General features: G+C 42.7%; 1 protein-coding gene across 9 annotated transcripts in view; it reads left to right on the top strand.

Moving 5' to 3' along the window:
* The window catches only part of Arnt2 (aryl hydrocarbon receptor nuclear translocator 2), a 174,377-nt gene that overhangs the window by 83,613 nt on the left and 67,189 nt on the right, over positions 1-23,575 (top strand). For all 9 annotated transcript variants that reach the window (XM_046438588.1, XM_046438559.1, XM_058577634.1 and 6 more), the window contains exon 6: positions 21,361-21,463. In XM_046438588.1, coding sequence (XP_046294544.1) covers positions 21,361-21,463 — 103 coding nt within the window. The remainder of the gene's footprint in view (positions 1-21,360; positions 21,464-23,575) is intronic.

Below are 23,575 nucleotides of genomic sequence, written 5' to 3'. Positions count from 1 at the left end.
ATGTTACATATGGGATAGTAGTAACAATAGTGTTTGGAAATTGTAAAGATTTCATTCATTATTTAATAATTGAAAATTGCATTTAACCACTAATATAGATTGGTGATTTTCCAAACTTTCTGTCTTACCCTGCTTTATTTCTATTCTTTTTTTTTTAATTTTTATTGTTGGTTGTTCAAAACATTACATAGTTCTTGATATATCATATTTCACACTTTGATTCAAGTGGGTTATGAACTCCCATTTTTACCCCGTATACAGATTGCAGAATCACATCAGTGCTTTATTTCTATTCTTACTTCTCAAATGGATCTTAGGATTTTGGTGCTGTTGACAAGGGATGATGGGTGGCCTCTTTTTAAAGGGCAACATTTCTCTTTCTACCCTGTGCTGGAGATTATCATCAGAGGTGGGGGGTGGAAGAAAGGGGAGTAAGGATGTGCTTTCTGTCTTCCTCTCTCTGTCCTATTCTTTCATTCATTCCACCAGCATACATGTATTGAGCAGTGACTAATTTTTGCGAGATGCTGTGCTAAGTGTTGGGGGTTTAATGATGAGTAAAATTGATATGGCCTGGCTTTCATGGAGTTTATAGTTTAGTGGGGAAGAGAGACAACAAAGAAATAATCCCACCCAGTATACACAACACACTGTGATAGGTGTCATGAAGAGAAAGTCCATGAAGCAACAAGAACCAATCATATGGCATTAGACTTGTCCAGGTAGGTTAGGGAAGGTTCCTGTCAGTGAATGCAGCTTAGAGGTTTGGTAAGGCACTGAAGACAACCTGGTGAGGGAAGGTAAGGCTGGATAGAGGGCTGATTCTTCCCAGAACATTTGTAGTCCACCAAGAATTTCCAACTAGAAGAATCCTATGAGTGTGTGAGACGTGAGAAGCTCACCCTAGTGACAGAGTGGAGAACATGATATAGGAAGACCAGACTGACTGTGGAGCTGGGGTCAAGTTTAGCAGGGTGTTGGATTTACCCAGAGAGGGAATGATGCAGGCTTGGGTTGGCTGGCATATGGGCTCCTCTGGCTGCTATGACAAATTATCACAAACTGGACAGCTTAAAAACAAGAGTGTATTCTCTCATAGATGTGTAGGCCAGAAGTCTGAAAGCGGGTTGTCAGTGAGATTAGTTCTTCCTATAGGCTCTGAGAGAGAATCTGTTAGAGAACTCTTTCCCAGCCTCTGGTGGCAGTTAACAATCCTTGAGGTTCCTTGTAGGCTTATCACTCTAGTGTCTTTATCCAAATTTCTTTCTTCTTATAGACATATTAGTAGTGATGGATTAGGGTCCATCATAATCCAGTATCACCTCATTTTAACTTGATTATCTACCAAATTAGGCCACTCTCAGGTTCTCGGTGAACATGAATTCTAGGGAGATACTACAAAACCCACTACAGGTGGTAAGGGTGGGGGTGGAGAGAAGTAGTTATATTTGAGAGATTTTTAAACAGAAAACCAAAGGAATGGGGGTTGATCTACTCACTCTAATTCCTTCTTTATACAAACAATATTTAAGAAGCTGCTATCTCTGGTCTTTGGTTGACCTTTGTTGCTGCAATATGTTCTCACTGACTAAATCTCTTCTACCAAAATGAGTTTGGTCAAAGAGAAAGCAGGAAACCCCTCCTCAGTGTCCTTGGCTTGTCATGTTGAATCACCTCATTGATGCATTTGCATTCACTTATATATCCCCTTGGACTCATCACCTTATTTGCATAGATCACTTTGGCTTCAATGTACAATGTGCTCGGTGGTACCCTGCTGGGAAGTAAAAATGCTCCATGCTGTCAATTTTTTATAACTATTAATCACCATGCTGTGTGAGTTAACATTGTCACAATCTCAGGAATGGGTCTTGCAGGCCTGTGGGTCATGTGTGATTTTTTTTTAATATTTTTTTAGTTACAGATGGACACTATACCTTTATTTATTTATTTATTTTTATGTAGTGCAGAGGATTGAACCCAGTGCCTCACATGTACTAGGCAAGCACTCTATCACTGAGCCTCATCCCCAGCCCCATCATTTGTGATTTTGCTTGCCCCACCATCTTGGCAGGGTGCCCATTCAGAGAGGAGCTTCAACACAGGTAGAGCCATGCTCTACAATCCCTGTTGCTACTTTTTGCCCTCTTCTTCATTTCCTTCCAGCTGGACCTGCTGTTTAAACCTGTAGGTTTAAGCCTGCCCTTAGTGAGATAAAAAGCAGCATGTTCCTCTCCACAACTCTCAGATCTGATAGGACTTAGAATTCAGACACACACCCAGACCCTGGCAGGCACTTCAGTTCTTTGGGTGTCCCTCGTCAGCCCTGTGCCTGGGCTTCTGTCTCTCTTCACCTGTTTTGTTCTGATCTGATTCATCATCAGATGCCTGAGTTCTGCCCATCTCCCCCTGCCTTAGGCCAGTTATGCCACTTTGCTCTCTCCACATGGACAGAAGCAATGCCAGACACAATCCAAAGTCATGGACAGGCGCATTTTCTGCTGAGAGCAGTGTCAGAGTGGGTTCAGATGCAGCCCATGGGTCCAGGGTGGTGACTGAAGCAAGAGAGGAAGATGGGAGATGGGCCAGGATACTGGAGGGTTTCTTCCAGCTTAGGATATACTCTGTTGCAATAGGGACCAGGCCTGTCTCTAACAGTCTGCAGGGACACAGTTGGGTTCCAGATGCAAGGCTGATGTTTAGCCACTGTGCCCATGGTTCCAGAGGTTTCCTTTGTACTTGGAGTACCCCAACCCCTTCATTGTCTTCTTTCTCTTCCTGTCCTCAGGTCCTGCCTGAATACCTATCATGCTTTGTCTAGAGTAACAACTTGTTAGGGAAGGGATTATAACTTGTTGGGGATAGAACATACCTTGGCTTTGCAAGATTTGGTGAGGAGACTTGTCTATTCATTAATGTCCCCAAATGATTGGATTTTGTATCCATAATAGGCTTTCCTCTGCAAGAAAAGCACGTGAGATACATGCAGTCTCCCCAAAGAAGGGCATACAGGGAATCATGGTGCAGCCAGGGATGCAAATTGGAACAACCACTACTGTGAGCCTGTTACTAATTTTATTTATGTACAACCAACTAGATTTTCCCTTTTGGCATTAGAAAACAAACAACACTTTCTCTAAACAAGTTGCTGCATAGGTTGTTCAGTGGAGCTCTCTAGACTCTCTGAGCTTGGCTGTTGTGAATCCTGAAGCCCTTTCAAAGACAGGAGGGAGGAGTGCCCTGTAAGGCCAAGTTTCACCCAAGGTCCTAAGAGGAGCTTCTTTGTCCTTAATAAAGTGGAATGAGAAAGTCAAAGCTCTCTTAAATGGATCAGTGCACATATTTTCCCACCCCATCAAAAATATATGTGAGTTAGACTTGAGAACCCTAAATCTCACTTTAAATTCATGCAATGTCACCACATAGAAGAACCATTGGTGCATTTTTTTTAAAATGCTGGGGCTTATCTCCTAAAGATTGATTCTTTACATTACCATTTTCATACCATGATTTTTCCTGAAATAAGGAATATCCAATTGTATCTGAAAAACATTTATTACAACTTCATATGTAAGTTTTAAAAATTCCCAGCCCTGAGGTATATAGCTCAGTGGTAAGTGCTTGCGTACCATATGGGAGGCCCTGGGTGTAATTCCCCCAGCACCAAATCCTCATCATCACCATCATCATCACCATCACCACCACAACCTCATTTCTCAACCTCAATGTACATCAGAATTCCACGGAATCTTTTAAAGATTCAGACATCAGGGATCTGCCCCATTTTTCTGAATTGCACTGTGTGAGGAAGCCCAGGTATCTATCTGTGTGTTTAAAAGTAACCTTATGGTTCCAGTGTGAACCAGGGGCTAAGAACTGTTGAGCCTTCATGTGACCCCTGCAAAAAAAAAAAAAAAAAAAGTACAAAGGAAATAAACCACAGATAAAATAAAATATAGCCCAATCTGTTCTGCATCTAGGAGAGAAATTTCAGGAAAATGAAAAAAAATTGTTTAATGTACTATACCAACAAAATGTTAAAAATGTAATCAAATCAGTGATACAGTTAAAATGTGCATTATCAGCATTTTAAACTGAATTTGCAAGAGTCTTGATTTCTTAATAAATTATCTTTCATTTTAACTTTGAGAGCCAAGAAGTAAATAGACAAAGGCATTTTTTCTCCTTCTATAAAAGGAAACTGTAGCAAAAATAACCTACAAGTAGTAATGTTTTTAGGCAGATATAATTATTTTTAGTTAATTTGGAACATTTGAAAAGACATTGAATCATTGCTTCCTGCTGGTATGATTTAGATTTCAGTAATAGTCTCATGTGATGGTCATATTTTATACAACTTCAGTTAAAAATAACTTGATTGCAAAAACCCAAGCATGATCAAGAAAATTAAAATAGTTTCCTTTAGCTTCACCGAAGAAAGACACGTTTCCCTCTGAAATGTTCTGACTCATGCCAAATGGTTAAATAAAAATGCACGTATAGCACTGATCTTTCCTGTTTATTGCTTTTTTCAGTCGAAGCTAATTGAGGAAAACATCTGCATCCAGTTTTCCCTTTTATTTTTGCAGATTCTTTTCTTATACTCAAATGTAGAGACTTCTCTGCCACTCGTTTACTCGGTCAGTGATCTGACCCATGAATGGCTTTCAGTTTTCTCCTTTTGGGTGATGACATAAATTACTCTCTAGTGAGCTATTTACAAGGTCATTCTTTAACCCTGAACTGAGTGCATACATATTCTGAGGATCTAGAATCCCAAGAGCTCTGCGATGTGGGGGGTCACAGGGGTGAGCTCTTCTGTCATACAGCTCCCTCTGTGATAAACCTGTGAAGTAGCCACCAAATTTCATTATCTCCAGTGGCAGAGCTGCCATCTTAGTGGAGAACCCTTTTCACTTTGCAATAGTATTCAGTTTGCAGTCCCCTCCAATAGCCTCTGCCACTGTTTTAAGACAAGTTACATTGTTTGGTGGGACCAGAGGTCCGCAGACCCGTGGACACACCACTCGCCAGGCATCAAGCTGAGAGCAGGGAAACTGGAAACATATTCTGCCCTGTACTGAGTCTTGCTTCCACCCTGGTCAGCTGGTGGTCTTGATCAAGGATCAGGTTTCCCAAAGCTCCACTTTCTCATCACCAATGGTGTCAAGACCATATTTGACTCATCTGAGGTCTCAGTAAATACTTGTTGCCTTCCTTTTCCTTACTGTAAGTACCTTTGTCTTTGATGGAGTTCCCTAGACACAAAAGCAAGTCAGGGATTCATGGACACATTTTCATGAGCTCCCTCAGAAGAAAGTGGGGAGGGCGAAGATATATAGGTTAGGACAGGTCAGAGGAGAAGTCAAAGATGTGTTTCAGGAGAGGTCTGACCCACAGGGACAGAGCTCAGGAGTGTACAGTGTTTGTCACACCTGGAGGCAAGGGAGTAGGCTTTTGTAACCCTGTCCCAGCAGTCACTGATCATGGGCCTTGAAGAAGTGTTTAACTCCCAGGCAACATTAGGCCAGGCAACTTCTAGGACAGTCCTCTGGAGATGAACTATTAGCAGCAGCTGGGATAGGGATCCACTTATCAGACTGGTACAGGAGATCCTGGGGATCTGGATGGGATGCCTGCAGTAAGGAAGGAAGCTGTAGGTAAAGCTGGTAATCCTCAGGCTTATCTACAAGAACAACTAAGGTTTGTCCAAGACAGCCTGACAAAGCCAGTCTCTGGAGTACTGGGGCTGGAGCTGTGTTGATGTGGTCCCCCCTCTCTTCAGGGATGCCAACAACTGAGGCCAATCCCTGGGGCTTGGCCACCATGACTTCATGGATGAAGAGCCATCTTCTTTATAAGAGGCAATTATATGTATTTAATTCCACAAATTGTGTTTTATTGCCTGTCATTATGCTGGAAATAGAAGATACAGCAGTGGGTGACAGATGTGGTCACTGTCCGTGATAGAGTGCTCAGTGTGGCTGGGGAAATGGACAAATGCCACACAATGAATCTAGAATTAAAAGGTGGTATATTCTCAGGGAAAAGAACAAGAGGCTGCAACAGTAACAAGGGCCCTAAGTCCCATGTTGGAGGAGGTGGGTGTGTGTGTGGAGTGGGGACAGAAATCCCTAAGGAAATGACTCTTTGGCTAAGAACTAGAGGGTATGAATGGATGAGGAGTCAGTTTGTGGGGCCCATGAAGAACCTTCCCATCCATGGGAATAGCCCTGTGGCAGGGATGGGAAGGCTACCATGGAGTATAAACAGGGGAAAAGCCAGCCAATGACAACCCCAGAGGGCCATTTTGCATTTTGAATTCATTCGTGGTGCAAGAAGCAATCTCTGGAAGAACGTTATCATGATCTGATTTGTATTTTTATATATAAAGACTATTCTGATGACTGGTAAAGAAATGTGTTTTTTGGAATCTAAGAAGACCAAGAACTAATATTTATATACTCTGTGAGGTGACTTCACAAATATTTCTCATTTAATCCTCATGATAGACCCCTTAAAAACATTTTTTTTTTTTCAGATACGGATATCTACTTATTCCAGCATCATTATTGAAAAGTCTGTCCTTTCCTGCTGGATCGCATGTGCACATCAGTTATCTGTAGTTGTGGGTCTGTTTATGGACTCTGCTGTTCCCTTCATCCTTGAAAACAGCATTTTTGTCTTCTTGAAGTTCAACATTATTCTTTTCTCTCAGTGGTCCCTCTCCTTCACTGCCTGACATCCAGTGTTTGAGAGCTTCTGTTTGACAAAGTTGAATGGCTTTAGCAGGGAGGGTGTATCTGGTCCCTGGATGGAGCAGATGCCTGTGTGATGTCCCTTGACATGCCTCTCAGCTGCCTCCACAGTGGCTCAGTTCTGCCATCCCTGAAGTGGTCTCCTGATTCTTATCCTGTAGTCTTATCCTCCAGTTTATCACACTGGCCTCGTTTTTGTTTGTTTGTTTCTTTGTTTTTGTTTTTCTCTGCTTTTTCTGTGATTCCTGGGAGAGTTTCTCAAAGGTTTCTCCTAATTCATTGAGTTTCAAGCAGTATCACTCACTGTTAATTGCCTTCAGTTCTGTAATCACGAAATTCTAACTTTTCTGGTCCCAAGTTTCTCTCTCTCTCTCTCTCTCTCTCTCTCTCTCTCTCTCTCTCTCTCTCTCTCTCGAAGTTTTTCTCATATACCACTGATATTTAGCATTTCAACTCATTGTCTTTTGGAGATCATTTTATGGAGTTTTACTCCCTCCGATTCTTCAAATCACTTCTTTTTTTTTTCAATATTCCAAATATTTTCCTGAATTAAGCTCTCCTCCCCTCCTTTTAAGTTTCCAGTGTTTAATAAAATTGAAATGATCACAGTTGTCTTTCTCTTATGCTCAGTGTTTGGGGATGGGGGTACACTGCAACCAGGTGTAGCTGGGTGCTCTGGTCCTAGTCACCTGAAGTTAACAGGGTGGTTACTGGAACTGTTCTTTGGAAGCAGCCACAGCAGGCTTTTATCCTTTGCTTGGTGATTGGCTGTCGTCTTAAGTCAGAGTGATGTGAGTGTCCCTCCCCAGCCTTTCAGAGCCAGGCTCTAGGCAGCTCATCCTTTGCTTTCCTGAATCTCTGCTCTCCCTCTTAGAAGCTTATATTAGTAATTCTTCCACTTTCCTTCCAGTCAGTTCATTGTTTGTACAGTTGTCCCCCAGTATCTGAGGGGCATTGGTTCTAGATCCCCATAGAGATGCTTAATCTCCTTATATAAAATGGTGTAGTACTTGCATATAACCTATACACATCCTCCCATGTATCTCTAGAATACTTATAATACCTGATACAATGTAAACACTATGTCTTTTAGTTTGGATCTTAAGTGTCCCTTAAAGGTTCAGGGCACTAACTAGGCTTAGTCCCCAGGATAGCAGTATCAGGAGGTGGTAGAACCTATAACAGTTGGTGCCTACTCTGAAATAGTTAGCCAAAACAAATTTTTCTTCAACTTAAAAAAAGAAGAAGAAGAAGAAGTGGGGCCTAATAGGATGCCTTTATGTCATCAGGGCCATGCCTTGAAAGGGATTATGGGACCTTCAGTCTCCTCTTTTTCTCTTTCACTTCCCCAGCCATGAAGTGAGTGGGTTTTCTGTACCATGATCTGGCACCATGATGTGTTTCCTTGCCACAGGCCAAAAGCAAAAGGGCCAACCATTATGGACTGGAACCTATGGGCCAAAATAAGCTTTTGTCCTTTTCAAAGTTGATTATCTCAGGTATTTGTTATTGTGAAAGAAAACTAACACAGTATGTAAATAGTTTGTTATATCTTACTTGGGGGATAGTTATAAGGAAATGTTCAGTACAGATGCATTTTTCTTAGTATTTTTGATCCATTGTTGGTTGACTCTGCAGATGTGAAGTCTGCAAATATGGAGACAAGGCCAACTGTATTTGTTAAACCATGGTGCTGCTTATTCTTGCTTCCATCCCATCCCAGGTACAGTATTTATCTCTACAGAAATTCCTCAGTGTCTCTCTGATCTAATTAAGGCCTCTTGCACTGTTTTTCTGCATGGGTGCACATTTTCCTGCTATTTTTATATTTTTTAATCATTTCATTAGCAAATTACAAAGGCATGGCCCGAAGTTGCCTTCTTGAACTCCAAGTCAGCTGGCCTCCTGCCATACATCATGCTGCCTTTCTACAGCCCAGGAGGGATAATCATTTACCATTAAAATTAAAACCCTTGGGCTTGCATTTCTGGCATTTTTGTAGCATGATTCCCCCAACAGGAATGTATTTCTTTAAATCTCACTCCAGCATATTCTAAACAAGATGAGGAATTTGTACTTTTGTCTGCAGATTAAATAGCAGAAGAGGTGCCAGCCAGGAGAGACTGTGGGGTGATGATTTTATAATGAAGAGCAGAGCAGCCTGCTGCAGCAGGAGGCCCCCCTGTGACTCCACATCACAATTGGAATGCAAATACAGGAGAAAGTTCTGGGGCTTTACTGAGAGCTATGGGAACAGTTATGGAGGTAGTAGAGGTGTCTCTTATGTAGGAGCTGTCTGTCCCTTGGTAGGGATGCCCCCAACCCTATGTTTCCATCTTAGTTTTTTTATTGCTCATGAGAGATTATCTGTTTGATGATCTCTGAAGACTGTGGGTGCCCTTCTTTTGCCATCCTGTTGCCTGCTCATTGCCTCGTTAGCAGCTCATTAACACCTTCCCCAGATGGTAGGGCGGAGGGAATGAAGGCAGTGCCATACAAACCAGACTTGTTTGGCAAAAAGGCTTCTTTTGCCTGTCTATGGGATGGGAGCCTTAAGAGTTACAGTGCTCTGTCCCTTTTGCCAATCTTATTCAGGGGCCCCAGAGTCATCTTCTTTTGTTATTCTATAGCCCTCACACCAGTGCCATTTCCCTGGGTCAAGAGGGCTCATGGGGTTGGTTACTCACAAACCTATTCCTCCTCCCTGGAAGCAGTGCTGCTGGTGGGTCAGCCAGAACATGATCTGCTCATTGAACACAACTTTGGTTGCCAACTGCTCCTTCTTCCCAGTGTGCTTTTTGTGTACATTGGCACTATCCCTGGATAGCCAAACTCTTAGTCCCCAGGGTAGAGTATTCTCTTCCCTTGCACATTGAATATAAATGCTCATCTTACAAGTTTTTGCTTCTAAAATGTAACTTCCTAATATTATATTTTAAAATGCAAATCATGTGAATTTCCCCAGACTGATATTTTGCTTTTACAATATGATCTGGCCTTTGCAAAGCACACTAAATATTTATTGTCAACAACATAAAGGGGCAAATGGGGCCATTGGAAACATAGTTCCTAAACATCTGGAGTCTGGATTTTCTGCCTGTGTAACAGACAGCAAAACCATCTTGAAAGCTTAACTCTTCTGTTTCCTATCCTGAGGCTCTATGTCCTACCCTGGGCCCCAGACCACCTCTAGCCTTTCACCCACTGAGCCCCAGCCCAACAGGACTTTGCCTCATTCTCAGACCCCTCTCTCCATTCTTCCACATCCATCTTCCCTTGGCTTGGGGCAGCCTTTCCTTCCAGTTCCACCTCTGGAATCCCAGTGCTCCTTTCTACGCTTGCTCTTTTAGGAAGCATCCTTTGATGCCCCTTTTGCTGTCTCTTCATTCTTACCTTCTTTCTTTCCTCTTTGTGCAAACTTATCCTGGGTCTTCTCCAGATCCTAGCTAAGTCAGTTTTATAATGAGGTGGGAACAGTATCTTGTTTCACCTGTGAGCTGCTTTGCATGAAGCTGTAATTTGTATTTCGTGGTTTCTGTTGGATGGAGGTAAATCATAGGTCCTTGCTTCCCACCCAGCCTCTAGATGTTCATGAACTTCCATGCACTCTCTTTTAAAAATATTATTTTGAAGAAAAGAAAAAGAAAATCAATTGCCTGTGGTTTTTGAGGCCAAGGAGGCCAGAAGGTGAAGGAAGCTGTTTTTTGTACTCCATTTTTATCTGAATTCACCACACGCCCAATACCCTTTATTCCCCTGTCAGTTTGAGTTGCCAGCATCATGTGTGATGTGAGAGAAACCTGCTTAGCACATGGTCTGGTGGGTAGAGTTTAGCACTGCCTGTCTCTCCAGCTGGATAAGGAGGATGCACTTGGTTGCAGCCATTAAACCATGTATCCCTTCTTATGTAAATGCTTTCATATGTTAGTGTCAGTGTTCCCAGTGGGCAAATAGTTGAAAATGGCTAGTGGGACAAGCATAGCCACACCACAGGCTCAAGATGGTATGGAAATGCTTGTAAGGAGAAGCCTGAGTTCTAAATCTTCAAGGATCCTTTAGAAAACTGGGGGGGGGGGGTGGCGGGGCGGGGGGGGGGTGGCGGGGCGGTGGGGGGGAAGATACCCGTGGGAGTTGTAATTCAGCCACCTGCCAGTTGTGGCAGCTTAGCCTCCACAATAGGTGTCATTCAGAACAGAGCTATTGGAAACCCACTGTGTGAGGTTCTCTGACCTGGGGAGCATGGAGATGCTCAGCCCCTGGCCAGAATTTGTAATCTAGGAAGAGAGGCTAGCCATCTGCCTAAGTAGCAGTAATGGTCAGTGCTGTGGTGGGCAATGTACTAAAAGGCCCTCTCAGGTTCCCAACCCTGGTTATTCAGACAGTAATCTAAGTAGTGCTGTGAAGGGATTTTGCTGACATAATTGAAGTCCCAGATCAGGTGACAGAAGGGAAAGTAACAAACATTCAAAGAACAAAAATAATTTAATAAGTCATTACTGGTTTTGAAGATGGACTGGGACATGAGCAAGAATCTGTAGTGACCTCCTAGAGTGATCCTCACCCAGCAGCCAGCAAGGAACTGGGCACCTCAGTCTGACAGCCACAGGGAACTGGATTCTGCCAAGAACTTGAAAGGGCTTGGAGGTGGATTCTTCTCCAAAAGCTCCAATAAGAGTGCAGCCCATCCAATCCCTTGATTTCGTTTAATAGAGACCATTGGTATAGAACTCAGTTAACTGTGAGCTAATAAGTGGATATTGTTTTAAACTGCTCAGTTTGTCATTTGCTACAACCCGTAGACACTAATATAGGTCAAGGGCGTTTAGTGGCATTCCCTGGGTCACAGAGGATTCCTAGAGGAATAGGACAGGGTCCCTGCTGTGAAAAGATCACAGCTTGTCATGACCATTAAATAGTTGGATATGGATTTGAAATAATGGAGCAGCATTATGAGGTAATTATGAATATCTTTTTGCTAACAACAGTATGAAGAAGAAAGGCCTTCTTCATGAAGCAGAAATTTGAGAGAGGAAGAATTTTCTTATAGATTTCTTGTGATTTCATTTTCACATTAGTCTCCATGTGTTCATAAGAAGTTGAGCCTCTGAATGTGGGTCATGGAAAGTTCTTGGTGTAGTGTTAGACTTGGAGTAGTTCAAACCAGAATAGTATGAGGTACAGCCAACTGCTCCAGCTGGGCACCTGAGAAAGCATTTCTTTAGAAGAATGGAGCTTTCTCCCCCTATCCTCTTACTGAATCAAACTCAAAGAAACTTAAACACTGAGTTGCCAGGTCCAGCTGCATCCCTCCTCCTGCCTGGGAACTAGATACTGCATTGATAGCAGCATACCATTTCTTTTCCCAGAGGACCTTTTGGATTTCCCTGTACTGTTAAAGACAAAATATAGCTCTATTTAAAAGTGAGAGAAGGAGGCTTGTTGGCCTTGGATCTACCTGAGTTTCTTAACCTTCGTGGACTGGCATCTATATCTCAATGATTCTTTCTTTGCTCTTTGCTGCCACTTTGCAAAGAGTGAAGATATAATTTTTTTGTCCAAGTCAGCAGGCCTTGAGAATGAGAAGAAACTCTACTAATACATATGCTGGGACAATAAGCAAAAGTCAGGATTGTCCTTGGCAAAACCAGAAGATGTATTTGCTCTAACCATGTCTACCCCAAGAGAAGCTGCTGTGCCTATAGCTCCACCCAAATACAGAGGTGAAACCATTCCCATGAGTCTCCTAGGAATGGCCAAAACAGGCTGGAATGACCCAAAGATTTCTATTAAATCAAAAGGAGAAACGGAAAAGCAATAAACAAATATACAGGAAGAATTACCAAACCAAACCAAAACCAGATTTTCTAAGTCTAGATCTCTGATCTTGAAAGAGACACAGGCTGGCCACAGTCCCTTGCAGATGGCTAACCTCCTGATTCTCACTGCCCATCTGCTTCTGTTTGGTGGGTGCTGCCTATCTTCAGTGGGGAGCAGGCTCCAAGCCTCTGAGAACAGTTGATTCTGCATACAGCAGGGACTCTACAGCCAGGCATCCCTTGTTCAAAATCCAGGTCCCCAGTTCTAAGCTGTGAGATATTATTGGCTGAATTATTAGTGCTTCTAGGTTGTTTCCTCATGGGAAGAATAAAGCCTACTTGGGGCTGCTAAGGAGGGAGCATTGCTGGGAATGTCTACCCAGGGCATAAGCAGATAGGACCTACATTGTCCAGAGAATATTCAAAAACAATAATAGAACCTCCTGAAAGTTAATCTGCTTTTTATTACTACTGTGCCCCAGCAATTCTTGGCATATCAATGATACAATATTTTTCTTCTCTGAGTCGGATTGCCCTTCTCCCTGCCCCACTTTGGTGCACCACTGTGACCAATTTCCTAGGTTGTTATATAAATCAAACAAAATAGAACATGTAAATCTTTCATAATACCTGGGCCTTAGTAGAGTATCAGTGAGGGAGACATATTCCTTTGTCCATCCTTTTCTGTCAAAGGCCAGAGAACCTCATATTAAGCGGCTTGATTTCAAGTGACAGAGCTGAAGTTTAGGCATACGCAAAAAAGACAATTTATTGGTGATAATGACTTGAGCAGCAGTAGAGTACTCTGTTTTTTTTTTTTTATTTTACTACCTTTTTAGAATTAGTTTTATTCTTTCAGACCTAATTTTCCATGAAGCTGATGATGATCATTGCTGCTAAAAAAGAAAAAGAGGGAAGGTAGCTAAGTTCACACTTTGCATGTGGGGGACTCTGATTGGATCATGTTTAGACTTGGGACCCATCCACATGGGCAAGTTACTATCATCGGTCCAACTTGTGTCAGATGCCCAGTCCTCAACTAATTGCCATGGCCAGGGAGGTGGGATCTTATAAAAAGGTAGCAGCATCTTTTTTAACTGTCAGAATGAAGGAAAATAGCATGGGATCTGTTTCTCAAAAATCTTTGCAATGGAGTTGGTAATGGGTAAATGGAATAGCAGATGTCCCTCTACTACTCTATGGATACCCAGAGTCCCTTCCTTCATTTGGGAAAAAAATAGTTTGGTTACAGCTTGAGAATTGAGCTATTTATACCCTTAGCCATTTCTAAATACTTGCCAGAGATAATGAAATCTGAGGGAAAAGTACCCATCTGCTGTGATCTGAATGTTGGTTCCCCACCCCCCAAAAAATTTTTCTATGCTGAAACCTATCCTCGGTATGATATTATTAAAAGGTAGGTTCTTTTGTTCACAAGGGCCTAACGGGATGGACACCCTTATAATAGAGAGCTGAGGAAGCCTGTTTGCCCTCCTACATTGGGAGGATGCAGTAAGAAGATGCCATCTATGATGAATGGGTTCTTAATAGACAGCAGATCTGCCAGTGCCTTGGTGTTGGACTTCCAAGGCTCTAGAACCAAGAGCAATAAATTGTATTATTTAGAAGTTACAGAGTCTCAGGTATTTTGTTATAGCATCCCAAATAAACCAAGATGCCATCTTTAGTGGTAGAAGGCCCATTCTCTCCCAGGTTCACTTGTCACAGCCCATGGCTCTGGAGTTGGTTCAGGAGCAGGCCTCAGGAACAACACTTGGATTCCTATGCTATGGTGGGTGTTCTTTTTACTGTGTGCACAGCTGCTGTGGCGGCTGGGGTCAGCCTTTTGAGAATGAGAACATATTGTCACTGGAACAGTGACATCTTCCAGCCTCTGTGTCCCCCTTTCAGGGGGCCCCACAGTTTTGGAACCACATCACATATTGTCCATCATGGGGCCACTGCTTTGTTTTTGTTGTTAAACATTTTTTCTTGCTTTCTTCTTACTATCTTGGTTTTCCTCCTTTTTAAACCAAGATAAAATGTTTCCAGTTTTCTTAAAGATTCTTTTGATGAAATGATTCTAATTTATATTTGTTTTTCTCTTGTAGCCTGGGGAGCATTTTTACATGCACACAGTCTTCTTTTGTGATCTTATCCAAGACAAACTTTTGATTCTTCTTTTTTAAAAAGTTAACTGCTAACCAAAATCATACTTTAAAATCAGGTTACTGAAAACAATTGTGGGAAAAGATGCTCTGTTTTTGGAATTTTTATAATCATTCTTCTAAAGCAGGAATCAGAAAATGTTTTTTGGGGGGCCAGGTAGTTAATATTTTAGGCTTTTTGGTCTGCATAATCTGTTACAATTACTTAACTTTATCACTATAGTATGGAATTAGCCATGGATAGTAAATAAATGAATAAGCATGGCTGTTTTCCATAAAACTTTATTTATAAAAATAAGATGGTGGGCCAGATTTGAAAGTATAGACTGAAGGCTATAGTTTCCTGACCCCTCTTTTAAAACATTTTCTACTTGTCTGGAAAAATTATAGTTAAAAACTTTGAGGTGGTATGAGTCATAATTTTTTCCCCTTTTTATGAGGTAGAAAAACTGAATGTAAGTGTTGACAGTGGGTTCATTGTGAGCTTTAAAGGTAGAGTAGCCTATTAGTATTGATAGCCTTAAAAATATTTGATACAATGATCCCATTGTGGGGAACCTACCTTAAATGGGGTGTGTGTGTGTGTGTGTGTACATAGATGTTTCACCACAGCATTATTTGCCATATGAAAAACATGGGAACAACTTAATTATCCAATAGTAAATTATTCATTCAAAATAATATTATAAAGCCCTTAAAATTAGGTTTGTGACAAAATCCTCATGAGTTTATACTAAGTGACATGGAATGGATAAATACATCCTTGAGACCTCTAATCAACTGAAATACAGAGCAGATTGATAGAAAGTGTACCAAATGTCAACAGTGTTTTTTCTGTTGAGAATATTATTTGGGATCTTTACTTCATGAGTATGCAGAGATACTTTTCTAAAAGATCATGTTAGGCACTATAAGGAGGAAAATGAGTAGACCAAGTTCTTCTGCCTTTTGTGCTCAGGCAGTGTGCTGCATGATTCTAAGCCAGAATGCCCTGTTTCCTAGAGAAACCAGGAAGCAGGGCCTGGGCTGGGCCAGTGGTGGCACATCATGGATATTTGAATGTAAAATTTCAGGTGGAGCAGTCATAAGTGACCTGAGTTCCCAATCTGGTGGTGAGAACAGGAGCCTGCTGAGAGGAGAGGAGACTCTCCAGAATAGAGGAAGGAGATCAAGTGCTGAGTTGGAGGTGTTAGGTGGATCTTCCACATGGATGCCAAGACCATGTAGGACTTGGAATCAAGAGAAAGAGTGGGGGTGATGAGCCAGGGTCTTAAGTGAGGGAAGATTGACTTATTAGCAGGTGGACATTGCAGGTGTTGTGAGTGGGGAAGGAGCAGGAGTAAGAGCAGAGTAGAGCAGCTTTGGGAGGGGCTGGGGACAGAGGACAAGAGCCAGCTTGTCTCTGGCCCCATGACCTATGAGTGTAAGAGCAGTGACCTCCTCTCTCTATAGAAGGGGCCACTGCTGGAAAGTAGAGCATCAGTCTGGCTGCTGTGTGAGAGCGACAAATTTTCTGTGAGGAGTCGAGGATGTAAGAGTTGGCTTCTCTCAGGGTGTGCACTTAGAAGGCACCCTTGAGAGCATTAGGAGGCAGGTGAGCAGGGGCCTTGGAACAGGCATGAGTACCCAAAGAAGAGGTGGCCAGGGTGGCTGGTAGTTTTAAGCATCAGACAAGGAGAACAGGATGGATGATACAGGTGGGATCATCTCAGAGACAGGATTATGAAAGAACGAGTTTTCCCAAGCCCAAGGATGGAGATGCAGGAGGGACCTTGGGAGGATCAGCGTTGACCTAGATTGGTTGTGCCTCTATAGAGATCCACAGGGAGACAGCCCAGGGAATACAGACTCATTGTTCTAAGTAGGCCCAGGTTTCTATGAGTCAGAAAAGAAGGTTAGGGGTGGTGTAAATACAGCCATGTCTCCATGATTGCTTCCCTGTTGGGAGCCCCATTATAAGTCAGTCCAGTACCCTATGACCTGTGGACAGAGACTGATTCACATCCCAATATGTCAGTTCACTCACAAGCTTTCAGTAACACGTCTAGTAGACGAAGTCAGGCATGCTTTCATTCCAGAGGAGCCTAGAAATGGGGCTCATTGTGCCCAAGGAAACCAGAGAAGCTTGCAGAGAAATAAACGTTGAAGCAGTTGTCTCTCAGGGTCATGACAGCAAATCATGGAAATGTGTTTTTTCATTTCCTCATGTTCCACCGCTCATGTGCTACACAGCTGTGATTTATTTTCAGAGCACACTTTGGAATTTGACAGACCTTCATACTGGCCCGCTTCACAGCTGAAACCTGTAGATGAGAAATCAAGTGACAATTTACACTAAAAGGGCTGTAAAAAGATACTGTCTGTGAGTGAGACAGACAGACAGGTGTCAAAAACCTGAAACAACAGAGAGCATAGGACCAGCAAAGCTCAGGTCTCCTCCGCAAAGCTATGACCCTTCTAGGCTGAGCTCCTGGCCTCTGGTTGGAGTAGAGTTTTGGAGTACACACCTGGGTTAATGGTGAGCACATCAGCAGTAAGTATGATGGTGGTTGCTGGTGTTGGTTTGGTGCTGCGCATCCTACAAGCCCTGGGGACATATGAGGAAAACACCTCTCAGGAGTGCTGCAGTGCTGAGGACAGCGGGCTGATGAGGCACAGTCCAGGACCACAAGTGCCAGACAATTCTAGGACAGAGTGGTAGAGCTGGCCCAGGCAGCACAGCATGCTGCAGGATGTGGACCAGGGAGGTGGCTGCCCTGTGTTGCACACTTTGTTCCTTTACCTCCTTCTCCATTTGGAACAGTGGGACCCAGGCATGGGGAGGTATCTTCAAGGCCCATTTGATTTAAGTGACAGGAACTCATTTGAGTATCACAAGGGGTGGTCTCCAGTCACTTTCTCACACTTACTCTACCTTATTGTTGTCCATAGCACTTACCTCCTTTCAAAAATCTATTCTATTTTAGTTTATTCCATTTCATTCTGTTCTTTATTTTTGTTATTTCTCTTACCCATTAGAATGTAATGGGGCTGGGGATGTAGCTCAGTTGGTAGAGTGCTCGCCTGGCATGCCTGAGGCCATGAGTTTAATCCCTAACACCAAAAAAAAAAAAAGAATGTAATTGCTTTTGCCTGTTTCTTTATGCTTGAATCATTACCTAGCAGGTTACAGTAGCTGATCGAATATTTATAAGGAATGAGGTGAAATGACAAACAAAGGGAGTGGGCTGCTGAGGGCAGAGGGAGCTTCCAGAAGGCCCGGAGATATGAGAGGAGCAAGTGCATGGGGAGTAATGGGTTGACAGGAGCAGCCTGGGCCTGAGTGGAGCAGTAAAGAGGCATTTGGTGAGAGGGAGGTATAAGGGTGAGCAGAGGCCAGCTTTCATAATTTTATATAAGACTGCAGGATAGATTTCACTGGGACTCATCAGTGGAGAACATGAGAGGTTTTCAAGAAAGGGTGATATGACCATTTGTTTTAAGTCTGCCATGTGGATGTTTGTCTCCTGTGTGCAAACCACTTTCATGTAAACTGTCTAACATTTTGCAGAAGAAAACCTCAATGACCAGTGAGTCTGAGTGCCCAAGGTCTCAGAAATGATAGGACCATGATAAGTAGCAATGCAGAGGTCAAATTGAAGGGTGCAAAACCTTGGGAAGGGACATCCACCTTGTTGCAGCCATCCTTCCAGAAAAGCAATGAGAAGGACAAACCTGAGGCATGATGCAGAGAAAGTAAGTGCATGGGCCAAAGGTGAATGGGAGGTACACTGACAGAATGTTGGTGACAGATCAGATGTTAGAGTGAGTGTTTCATGTTCTTTATATAATAAGCATTTGTAGAGCATTTTCTCTGAGTCATCCATAGTAGTCACATTGTAATTCATTTAATGCTCACAACAACCATCTAAGGAAAGTACTATTATTTCTTTCATGCTACAGATGTATCACAGAAATGTTAGGTAATTTGCCCAAAAATCACACAGTAAGTAAGGGAGGCTGGTTATAAATATAGGTAGGTGAGCACTAAAATACATGCTCTTAACTGATAATTTCAAGCTTAAACAACTGAGTAGTAATGGTGCAAGTGACTAAGGTAGAAATTGTGATGAAAGACAAGTCTAGTTTTGGAGATGTGGATTTTAAGTGTCTGTGAGATGCCCAAGACACATAGAAACTTCCAAGAGAGGTCTATCTGTGTTTTTAAAAATAATAATAATAATTGATGATGCTTGTTTAAAATGATAAGTAAGCTGGAAGTGTTGGCATCTGTCTGTAATCCAGCAGTTCAGGAGTCTGAGGAAGAAGGATCACAAATTCTAACCAAGTCTCAGCTAATTTAGCAGGGCCCTAAGCAATTCAGTGAGACCTTGTCTCAAATTAAAAAAAGGGCTAGAGATGCAGCTCAGTGATTCAGTACCCCAATCCCTGGTACTAAAAGAGAAAAAAAGGTAAGAAAGATGCTGTTCAAGAGAGTCAGGGTAAAAGTACAGGAACTGTTGCAATAGGGTATTTGCCATTGGGTAAAGAGATCAGACTCCTCTATGACAAGTGGGGATTCAGGAACAGCGTGGGGTCACTAAGAGGAAACATCAGGGGTAGAGAGAATTCTTGCTAAACTGACTCAACAGAATTCTTGATAAAGTCAGGCTAAGGTGATAAGATATCAAGGGTGGTCAGTAACAAGGGTGAGGGACTTTTGCCAAACTCTGTTAGACAACTTCCTGTTATCGTAACAAAATACCTGAAATAATTAACCTGAGAAAAGGTTTATTTTGACTTGTAGTTTTGGAAGTTATAGTTTAAGAATGCATAGATCCATATTTTGAGCCTCTGGTAGGGGTGCTGGATGACCATATGGGCAGGCAGCACGTGGTAGAGCACACCAGCTCCCCTAGTTATTGAGCCAGGAAGTAGAAGGAAGAGAAAGAGATTGGGCTCCCACAATCCCTGTTGTGGGCACGTCCCTAGTAACCCAAGGACTTCCTACTAGGTTCCACCTCTTAAAGGCTCCACTGCCTCACAATAATGCCATAATGGGGACACATGGACCTTTGGGAAACACTCATCCAAACCATTTCACTGACTTAGCAGAATCTTTCTGAAACCAGCTTCTTTCTATAAGTACAAAGAGGGAAGCCCGAGTGTAAGCCTAGACAGACGGGGGTTCCAAGGAGCAGCCTGACCACAGTTTTGGTCAAAGGAGAGAAGCCTTTGTCTGCTGGAGACGCTCATCTCCCTGTCATTAACATGTACGGGTAGTACAGTCAAGGATTACCAGGGGTTTATGGGAAACAGTGGAAAAGAAAAGGGCTAAGGCTCTGGGAATGCCGACACCATGGCCAGCAAGGGCTGAACTGAGGAAGAGAAACCATCACCTTCAAAGGTGTCCCAAAGAGGGCCAAGTCAAGAAGAGAGACAAGATGGAGAGGAGCTTAAAGGTATTTGTTAAATTTGACAACAGAGAGACCTGTGGCCTAGGCTAGACAGTATCCGTAGGACTGTAGTGAATGAAGGCAGATTGCAGTGAGCTGAGCCTTCGGGAGGAGTGGAGGTGCCAATGGTGACTTGGATGGAATGCTCTAACTGCAGATGGAGAAGGAGGGCAAGAACTTCATGGTCATCATATATTTATGTTTGCTTTTCTCCCTAAAATGAAAGAGATGTGATGATGTTTAGATACTGGAGAAAATACACAGTAGGGAATGGAGAAGCTAGAAATAACTGAGTGGAAAGAGGTTGGGAATGGAATAAAACCCCACTGGGGTGTGGAAAATACCCTGAGATACAACACTTTCTCCTCTGAGAGGGGAACAGGTGGGTGATGGAGGCAGGGGAGGTGGAGGGACAGATTGTATGCAGCAGTGAGAGATAAGATACTCAGTGAAGGCAACTAGATTTCGGACTCAAATTTCCATGTTGATGGCAGTGTTATTGCTGATGTTCAGGGTGTGTTTTAGAGAAGTGGGTGAAACTGCCTTTGAAGTATACAGTCAGATTCCAGTGGTGTAGGTCTAACCAACAAAGGAGATGGATGTTTGTTGCTAGAGGTGTAGACGTGGGGTCACCAGTCTCCAGAAGTGACCACCAAAACCTTGGAGTGGATAAAATTGTACAGGGTACTGATGTATGAGAAGAAAAGGTGGTTGAGAGCAAAAGAGCACACAGGGAAAGAACAGAGAGTGCTGTGCAGGAAGGCAAGAGATGGCAACATTTTTGGAAAGGATCAGTGTGTTAGTTGTGTAGAGCTCAGCAAGGCAGTTGGGAAAGTGCATATTACATTTAGCAATGAGGAAGTCATTGGTGACCTTGGCAAATGAGCTTCCATGGAGAGATGGAGGAGACAGCCAAACTGGAGTGACTTGAGACTATGGAATCTGACAGCAGAAATGGCGAAGTGTAGATTGTTCTGAAGAAAACAAGGCATTTTAAAGTATGTGGATTTCATCGCTCTGAGTTTCCTGCCAAAGAATGTTGGGAATTCTAAGAAACAAACAATTTGTGCAGCCCCACTTGTCCTCATTGGCAGAGCTTTGGAGAACACTCTTCCCTACCTCTCCTCCTCCATCTCCCAATCTAAAGCTGAGGCTGACGCCAATGTCCTTCTCTTTCTCTTAGGCCGGATCCTGGACCTGAAGACAGGGACAGTCAAGAAGGAAGGGCAGCAGTCATCCATGAGGATGTGCATGGGCTCACGGCGCTCCTTCATCTGCAGAATGAGGTCCGTTTGGGGCAACAGAGGGCTATCACTGTGGTGGTTTTGCTGCTTTCTGATCTACCATTAAAACTCTTGACTAATCACCAGGAACAGTGTCGCACACCTGTAATCCCAGCAACTTGGAAGGCTGAGGCAGGAGGATAGTGAGTTCAAAGCCAACCTCAGCAACTTAGCGAGGACTTAAGCAACTTAGTGAGGACTTAAGCAACTTAGTGAGACCCTGTCTCAAAATGAAATATAAAAAGGGCTGGGCATGTGATGCAGTGGTAAATAGCCCTAGGTCCAATCCCCAGTCCCAAAAAGGAAAAAAAAAAAAAAAAGCCCTTGATTAATTCTGCAAAGGTCACACATGCTGATTTGGTTTCCTTCCAATGACTTCATCTTCTCCTCCTGAGCCCAGGAATATACAGACTCCCTGATCTGTGTTGCATCCCTCTTTGTCTGGTTTTTTACTATCTTCTGCCTCTTCTTAGATTCGTGACCCCTCTTGCCTGTATGTTTTAACTTTCTACCCATTCTTCATGATCCTTCTCAAATCCAGCCCCTCCAAGGTTCCATATTTCTCAACATGTGTATTAAAACCATCAACTCCCCAGTATCTCTTATATCTCCTGTGACAATTCATATGTTTTATTGATCTCTAATATATCTGTCAAATTGTTGATTGATACTCTATGTTTAAATATCTTAGCTTCATAAATCAGTTATATGTCCTGAAGCCAAAAGCTTTGATTTATACCTCTTTGCGCCTCTTTGACATCTTTCAGAATGTTCTGTACATGCAATTATCCCTCATGTTCATGGCAGTTGGTTCCAGGACCACTTACCAATACCATAATCCACAGAACTCAAGACCCATATTTCAAATACCATATATAGTATTTGCATTTAATATGCATGTATCCTCTCATGCATAAGTCGTCTCTAGATTACTTATAATTAATGAGTGTGATGCTGATGCCATTCATTCATTCATTCATTCAGCCAACAAATTTATGCAGAGGGACACCCTATGCTGGGGCTTCCCATGGTATGGGAAGCCAGTGTTAACTAAAGCATATGGACCTGCTTAATACTTATTTTCATGGGAATGTACTCAATAGACAAAAGAACCATGTTAGTATATGTGTCAGATGGTGGTGAAAAACACCATCAGCATAATGGAAGAAAAAAGGCAAATTTGGGGAGTGGAAATAGTAGGCCTTGTTGGTCTACCTGTTGTATAGGGTGAGTAGGGACAGGCCTTATTGATCAGGTAACATTTGAGTAGAGACCCAAAGAAAGTGAATGAATAAGACATGGAATATCTGGCAAAGAGGACAACTGATAGAGGGCTAAGCCCGTGCAAACACACTGAAGCTAGATTATTCTTGCGTGTTCAAGGAACACTAAGGAGATTACTATGTCAGAAGTAGGTAATAGGGGAGAGTCATGGTGAGAGATGGCAGATATTAGGTCATGTTGATCTCAAAAGATTTTAGCTTTGACTCTAAATGAGATGGGAGGTTATTAGAGTTTGAGTATAAGAGTCAAATGTTCTGAATGACATTTTAAAAATTGTTCTGGCTTTGTGTGGAGAATAAGCCTGCAGGGGAGAAGGCTAGAAGCAGAGACTACTGTAATGATTCAGTTGAGAATAGTAATTGTAGTAAGCAGTGCTCAGCTTTGAACATATTTTAGAGATAAAGCCAGGCTGCAGGTAAATTATGAGAATATGAGAGAAGTCTGAAATGTTTACCTGCCAAGTGGAAAAATGGAGCTGCCATTTACTAAGATGGGAGAGACAGTTAGGGGAGCTGGTTTTGGATAGAGGGCAAATGTCAGCCCTTGAAAGATGAAGATGCATGTCAGACAGCTAAATGGAGACGATGACTAGGCAGTTGGACATGAATTCTGGAATCCAAAGGAGGAGCTGAAGATAATGTGCTTGGGGATTTTTGAGATGATATTGGAAGCCACAAGAATAAAATGGCATGAGGTCACCTGGAAAGTGTGTGTCGACAGGAGATCAGGGAACTGTTCCTGTGCACTCCTATACCAGGGAGGTAAAGGAGAGCCCACAAAGGAGACTTGGGGCACTGAGGCAGGTTGGGGACAAAAGAGGGCCAAGGAAGT

This window comes from Marmota monax, unplaced genomic scaffold, assembly GCF_021218885.2.
Source record: "Marmota monax isolate L192 unplaced genomic scaffold, Marmota_monax_Labrador192_F-V1.1 WCK01_AAM20220418_F8-fsc00005, whole genome shotgun sequence".
NCBI classification, from domain to species: Eukaryota; Metazoa; Chordata; class Mammalia; order Rodentia; family Sciuridae; genus Marmota; species Marmota monax.
The sequence above is the reverse complement of the archived record's forward strand: the minus strand, read 5'-3'. Positions and strand labels throughout refer to the sequence as shown.